This window comes from Cynoglossus semilaevis, chromosome 5 (assembly GCF_000523025.1).
Source record: "Cynoglossus semilaevis isolate Cse_v1.0 chromosome 5, Cse_v1.0, whole genome shotgun sequence".
NCBI classification, from domain to species: Eukaryota; Metazoa; Chordata; class Actinopteri; order Pleuronectiformes; family Cynoglossidae; genus Cynoglossus; species Cynoglossus semilaevis.
In genome coordinates, this window is record NC_024311.1 from 18,978,620 (window position 1) to 18,986,339 (window position 7,720).

At 40.4% G+C, this 7,720-nt stretch overlaps 1 protein-coding gene across 6 annotated transcripts in view; it reads right to left on the reverse strand.

The window, feature by feature from the left end:
* Positions 1 to 5,111: 5,111 nt before the first annotated feature.
* Positions 5,112 to 7,720, reverse strand: part of unc13c (unc-13 homolog C (C. elegans)) — a 100,176-nt gene continuing 97,567 nt past the window's right edge. For all 6 annotated transcript variants that reach the window (XM_025055423.1, XM_025055425.1, XM_025055426.1 and 3 more), the window contains one exon: positions 5,112 to 6,753. In XM_025055423.1, the coding sequence (XP_024911191.1) occupies positions 6,468 to 6,753 (286 nt within the window). In that variant the 3' untranslated portion in view covers positions 5,112 to 6,467. The remainder of the gene's footprint in view (positions 6,754 to 7,720) is intronic.

Sequence of the window (7,720 nt, forward strand, 5' to 3'; positions counted from 1 at the left end):
AATATTTTTTATGAATATTTCAAATTTTTCATAAGAAAAGCGGGAATACAAATGTCAATGCAAGGTACCCGTCGAAAAGTAGTGTATGTGTGTGTGAGTTAGTGTGACACACGTTTGAACTCACTTTCAAACTGTGGAGCAGTCCGTAGAATCTTCGGGTCCAAGTAATGCTGAATAAAAATAAACAGGATGACGGCCACGTGCAGAAAGGCCCCTACTGTAGCAGAGGACAGGGCTACGAAGAAGCAGCTGAAGGCGGGACAAGAAACGTGACATTAGTCCAGATTTTAATCTCAGAGTTTGTCAGAAGAACAGTCACACTATTAAATTTAATCTCACTGGTAGTTTCTTCCACTGATGCAGATGTTCAGCCATTTGCAGTGGTGATCAAATGTTATCTGTACCTGCATGTTTCTCATAAAATTAGGGCATTTACAGAACATTTTTAGAAATAATTGTGTATAAAGTTTTTTGTCAAAATGCCAATTTTTCTTGTCATTTTTGTTCAAAAACTAAACCATTTTGATGAAAAAAGGTTGAATTTGTTTTCAAAAAATGTTACCTTTTCCTGCATGTTTCTCATAAAATTAGGGCATTTAGAGAACATTTTTATAAATATTTGTGTATAAAGTTTTCTGTCAAAATGTGAATTTTTTGTGTTGTTTTTGTTCAAAAACTAAACAATTCTGATGAAAAATGTTTGAAAAATTAATTTTAATTTAATTTTCACCTCAGACCGTGGGTCTCACAGACTGGAGACAAGGTCCTGTATAGTTGGTTGATACAAATCTAGATTATTATCTGTCCAAAGGTGAATTAAAAATAATAATCCTGACTAAATTAGCCTCGTACACAAATCATAATGAGATCTTCTAACATTACCTGAAATATAAGTGGTGAGACCAATTATTCACAGCAAAAAGAGTTGCTCCAAATGAATGACAACTACTGCTCTTAGATTTTAGAATGACTTTTGGGACGCGTCCATTTCAGTAGTTGAATGATGACCTGATCTGTCATATGGACGAAACTGGAGAGAAACAGCAGCAGGTCGTGAAGACCAACTGTCAGAACAACTGGACATCGACGGCACGTTTTAAACTGCAGCTGCTGATAACGGCCTCTGTTGACGTGCTGCTGCTTTAAACCTAATGATTTCACTGTGGAAAGTACACGTCCACCTGCACGCAAATACACACCAGCAGAGAACGCCGTGGAGCCGTACGTGGGCGAGCAGCTCCAGGCATCGTACGCAGCGTGAATCTAGAAGATGCTGTTGTTCCACTGATTCTGATTAATGGCCACGTTGTCATTTTGACTGTCATGGCTGAGAGCCTGCGTATCAGATTATGTTCCACTGCGTGAAGTCATGTGACGTTGTTGGTGAAACTACCCGACAGCGCAGCCATTAAAGCCTTATTACTTACACTTAACCTGTCGGTTGACCCTGGTGCAACACAGACGCTAATGTGGCGTAACCAACATTATGGGCTGGATGTCCATGAAACTATCTCAGAATATTCCACAGGAGATTGAATGGTTTGTGGAAACCAACACGTGAGCTGTATGTTTTATAATATGTCACCAGAGTTGATTAAAAAATCACACCGGGAACGTAATCCTCTCAGCATTTGTCTGTTAACGTCAGAATTAAATTGACGTGAGCTGCAGCGGAGGAGACAGAGGCAGCGTTTACCTCTTAGCCAGGCTGCAGTTTGGTCAAAGGTCTCTGGATTGAAACCTAACTGAAGCCCAAAGCTGTAATTACACGTGAACAGATGGCCTGGCCTCTAGAGTCTCCTCCTCCTCCTCCTCCTCCTCCTCCTCCTCCTCCTCTCACAGCCCCAGCATCAGCAGCACTCGGAGCTCTCACCAGCCTTAAAGCACGGCTGCTCATGGATTATTGTCCACAGTAAATGTGATGCTGGCAGCTTGGCTTTATTGTCAGAGAAACAGGTCTATTATTAAGCAGCAGTGGGCTGCAGCGCTGAAACAGCCCATACATCATGTCGTTCAAGGCCAACTCTCTCTGAGCCTCATACAATGGCAGTGTGGACCAAAGTCTGCTTCAGATATTACAGCTACGATGTGTCACCAAAATGTCATCATTAAAAAAAAGTGCTTTAGCAAATGTTTCTAATGCATTTTTACAGATTCAAAAAATTAAATAAATCGTTATCAAGAGCTTCGTCAGGTTTAATTTGATCAGATTTTTTAGTTAAAAAACAACATCGCGTTTTTAACCAACGCAAAAGAATATTTTAAAAAGAACTTGATTTCATGGCTGTAAATTTAACAAATTTTGGGTTGATCCACATCAGTGTGACGTTTGCTTTAAGTTGTACGTGTTTGACTGAAATGTTTTTACTTTATTCACTGTTCCACTTCCTCCAGGGTCGAGTTAAAAACCTGGTCAAAAATCCACCGCCGCTCGAGTAAAAGTTCATAAATCCAGAGGAAAACATTCATCAACCGCAGAGAAAAATGGTTTTGTGAGAATTATTGAACGGAATAGATGCTTACGATGCCAAACGTGTCCTTTGTTGTCTTTAAAATCATGCTGGTGATTTATGTGTGAGAAACACAAATGGATTCTGGAGGCGTCGTCCTGCATGTGATCAGCCTGCTGCAGAGAGACGTGGAAACATACGTTTCTCCACCAGGTTTTCTGGGGCAAAAATACAGTGCCTTGGAAATACACAGGAGACCAAACAGAAAACAAGGCTGCTTGTTAACTGAAGTCCTGTGCAGAGCTCAGAACCACCACATAAATGATTCAAAGAGTCGATCAGTGGAGGTAACTCTTCTTATATAAAACTGTTGTATGTTTTTATATATGAATTAAATCTCTTATTTGTATGAAATTGTATGAATACATTTATATATATATATAAGAATAATATAATTATTGAAAATGTGTTTAAAGTTAACTCTTAACTCCTGACATTGACACAGCAGGTTGAGTCTGGTTACGTGTCTTAAAGAACAACTTCAGGTCTGGATGAACAACGACTGTTCGACTGCTCTGAGCTCCGTTAATCTCAGCTCCAGGACAGGAGGCTTTATGTCTGTGGGCTTGTTACACACACTGACCAGCCTGCGCACACACACACACACACACACACACACATATAGATCATGGCCCAGATGGACACACTCTTTGCCTCATTATTTGCACAGAGACACAGACTATTCACTGCACTGCTATTCCATCTGCATGTCATATTATCTATTATTTACACAGGGACGTTTAGTGTGTATTCATTTCAATCATTCCATGTGGTTTTTGTTGATGTGTTCAAAACAAACAGACATTGGAGAGAGTGAAGGACAGACAGAGACGGAGTGGAACCCAGACCATGAAACAAAGTCGTCAGATTCTCTTTAACTGCCAGATATTGTGATTTATCCACCACCAGTCTGCCCTGATAAATGTGACCAGAAATTCCTTAAGGGGTTGACAATATGCAAATGAGAGGTCAAGGTTGTGGCGGTCACTGCTGGTGTAGTTGTGCAGCTGCAGAACCAGAAGAACCAGAAGTGCATCTCACAGAGGACTTTCAACAGAAACAAAACACCTTCTTCATCCTTTTAAATCTAATATTCAGCAGTGGTTGTTTTGGTGTCTTCTTACCTTCGATGAAGACTCACTCACTTCTTTAAGGTCCTTTAAGTCCTGCTTCTAGATTTGCTGGTGTCATTAAAAAGTCTGGTCTGTTGAGGAAATATATTCAGATTTCAGGAAGTTTCTGCTTCAAAAAGTGTTGATGTCAAAAGTAAAACGTCGTCAACAACAACAACACTTCTTCACATTAGTTTCATGAATTTCGTCGCCACACCTTCAAGTGTCAGGACTAATACTGAGAGCTGACAAACTCCAGTCCAAACTCCAAACTAAATCCTGAACGTCAGTGTCCCCACTGTAGGACAGACAGGCTCCACGTCTAACGTTCACATTCATGTCTACACTGAGATGAGACACATGATGAACATAAGGACCTGTGTGACTCAGCGTCGCTAACACGGTGGTAACATCGTAATCTACGACATAAAAACATCAGAAGAATCCGACTAAGACTTTGGAGCCTTGGAACCGAGGAATACAATAAAAACTCTCTCTCTCTCTATATATATATATACATGATGATACTGTACACACAACAGTCCTGGAGAAAATGAGTGATTCAGAACCGTAAAAATATGTATTTATTTATTATTTATAAATTGCGTATTAAAATGTGGTTCTAAACAGTGTGGCGTCAGACTGAGTCTGGAGTCACGGGTCTGATGTGCGTTGGCTGATACAGGCTCACAAACATGGACCACGTAAAACAACCTGTTTAATGTTAGAAAATGTGTGTGACTTTGCGACGGTGTTTCCAGAAAGTTAAAGGGAAATGCACACTTTTTGCACATCAAAATCAGTTTACCAGTCAGTGGACAGAATCCTGTGTGGCTCCGATGGAATGTGAAGATGAAGTGCAGCTGTGGAGGGACCTTAACAGGCCTGGGTGAAGTAGTGACTGTGATGAATGGATGAATGCTGCCACCACGGTCCATCTGGGTTAACAGCAAAAAAAAAAAAAAGGTGGATGAGTTGGACAAGAACGAGCAAGAAGTAAAAGAGTCAATATTCAAACATTAACAATTCCATTCAGTTTCTTTTTTTTTTTTTCTTTTTAAACTGTCCACCACTGGTCAGACACTGCTGAGATGTTACAACACGACACCTAACTTCTGTTGGCTGCACTGGTCACCACACGGAGGGATACACACAGCACAAAGATGTGAACAGTAGCAAAACAATCTCCTGTTTAATGATTTCTTTTCCTTTAAATATTAGAAGTGATTTGTCTGTGATGCAGTCACACTGGACACAACTGACCACATACATCTGTTTAAGGCTATTGCAGGTTAAACACACTTGCACACGAGCTTTTTTTTTGTTCTTGTAATTTTCTTCAAATGTGTCTCTTTTTTGTTGTTGTTAATTCAAACCATACGTTTATCACTACATCAGTCACTGGAACATGACACTTTTACTATAAAAATCCTCCCAAATAATAAATATTTGCATTCAGGTGTTAAAGGGGAAATTAACGCAGAGATTATTTTAACACATTTGCACATACTTTATGCACACTGAAGAAAAGTAGACTTTTGTACAATATCTCACTAAATATATTTACATGACATACAATTCGCCATCAGTGCAATACATAGGAATGTTGCATATTTACCAAATGTTAGACTCTTTCTTTATGAAGAAAAATAACTTTTGTGAGAGATAATCATAACTTACGTGTGAAGAAACATGTGCAATGTTTATCTCTTTTTTTTCTTCCTCCAAACTGCTATACAGGAAATAAGAAAAATAACATTTTAGCACTGCCTGACAACAATCCAACAGTAAGCAATGGAGAAGTAAATGATGTACAAGTACATAGTAATCCTCATAAATGTTACAGATCGCCTTTGTACAAGTGTTTGAAGAAACTTTGGCAGTTTGTCAGAAAAATATGAATCAATAATATCAAAATGCAGTGTGGTAAGAAGTGCCTTCCAGAGCTCATGTTCACAGTGGTGGTTCCAAAAGGCCCAACGTAAAAGAGCAAATTCAAGAATAAGTAGCCAAATGAAAGAAAGATTTTTTCCATCCTTTCTGTTCAGACCGTCGTCACTGTTGTCATGGTTATAAAATTACAAACACCTATGAAGGTTTATGTAGCAGTCATCGCCATTTAGAAAAACGCCTCTATTTTCTGGTCGACCTTCGATACAAATGGTTTAAAGGCGAGGGGTCAGGACCCTGCTCATCGGTCACTACGTGGATTCACGGAAGAGACATGACTGAGAAAAGAAGGGGCACAGAACAGATCTGTGTGGAAGAACACGAAACCAAGGGGTGTGCCACACGGTCAGGTGACGTACAATGGACTGAAATAAGATGAAAAAAATCAAAGATACTAAGTTCACCATAATTCATATACATTTGTTTTCTTCTTTTTTCCACTGGTTTGGCACTTTATTGGAACAAATTTCGTTCAAAAAGACTAAATGTTGTACAAAAGGTATTTCATGTCTCATTAACATAACTTGTAGAATATAGTACTTAATAGTAAGCATACGGTAAGTAAACACTTGTACATACTGTAGAGTTAAAATGAACATTCCAACAGATGTTTTACGCACATGCACAAAACAAACAATTACATTTCTCTCTCTCTCTCTCTCTCTCTCTCTCTCTCTGTCTGTCTGTCTCACCCACTCTTGGCTCTCTGCCTCCCCCCTGACTCCTGCTTGTCTTTGGCCGGTCTAACTCTCCTGCTGCGTCCACCCTGATGGGCTAAATGCTGCTACTTTCCTTCTCCTCCTCCGTCTCTCTCCGTCACTCACTCGGGACAACACAACTCTTTATAATACTGCTTTTTGCTTTTTCACTTGATTTTTTTTTTCTTTGCTGCACATTACGACACTTCTTCTGTCGAGCGCGTGTCTGTCTTCAGACGCACGAACTCCTTGGCCACCTCGTCGTGGGTCCTTTGCGACAGTATCCTCATGATGGTGAGACCTGTTTCATCCATGGTGATGCTCTTGATCAGCGGGTAACAGGCGCAGCAGCTGCCGCTGTCAGCCAGCTCACGGAGCTGGATGACCGTCATGCCGATGATGCGATCCTCACGGGCAAAGCAGTAGTCCTTGACTGAAACATGCAGTTCGTAGGCCTCTGGACCGTGTTCATTACTGAGAACACTGGAAACGACACAAGACAAGACACGGGATATAAATACCTCACAGCTGTCATTGACAACCACAGAGGTCAAGGTCCTGAAAACTGACGTACATTAATGTCAAGACTGCACGGCCAATGTGATTGGTTTAGAATGATCAGCCATAACATGGTATGTAGCAGTGTCTGGACTTCTGAGGGTGTGTGTTCCTGTCAAGCCTGGACTAAGACCCCGTCCTGTCAGGAGTTTGATTTGTTTGTGTCAGTGCAGCACCTGCTGAAATACAGTTCCCCTGAGCAATGCTTAGGCAACTGGTACATGTTGCCATTGATACTCTTGTAAATGGCAATTAGTCTGAGGTCGAAGGTCAAATGAATGGTAGAAGATTCACATTAGAACATTCACCAAACACCACAGCGTCTCTGCTTCCTAACAGTAATATTAAAAGTCAGAATCAAAAGGTCAGTCTGACTAACGACAACTTCATTAACTTTCACTAATTTAACTGTAATGAGGAAACGAAAAGTAGGAGCTCCTCAGGCCCCGCCTGTTTATACTGAACAAATTTGACAGAAATAACACGGAACGAAAGACAAAAAAAAAAAAAAACAAGCTGTGTTACAGTGTGTGTTACAGTGTGTGTCACTGTTCCTGAAAATCCAGTCACATCAGAGGTAAATGTGTGGGGAAATAGATTTTTTAATTCAAATGAGTTGTGACCCTGAGTCAGACTGATTTTCCTCGGGCTGTTTTTTTAAATCACCCATTGCAACTTAATGGCTTATAAAGTGTAATTTACAACGTAGGATAAAATGTGTAAACAGATGGCAGTGGTGCTGATGAAAGTGGCTCTGAGATTCCTCTGCTTTTGTTCTTCTGCTGCCTATAAAGATGCATCTTTGCTGTGGGGACTGGTTTATAGATTACTGAGGAGAAGCTGCTGCTGCTGCTGCTGCTGCTGCTGCTGCTGCTGCTGCTGCAGTGTTATT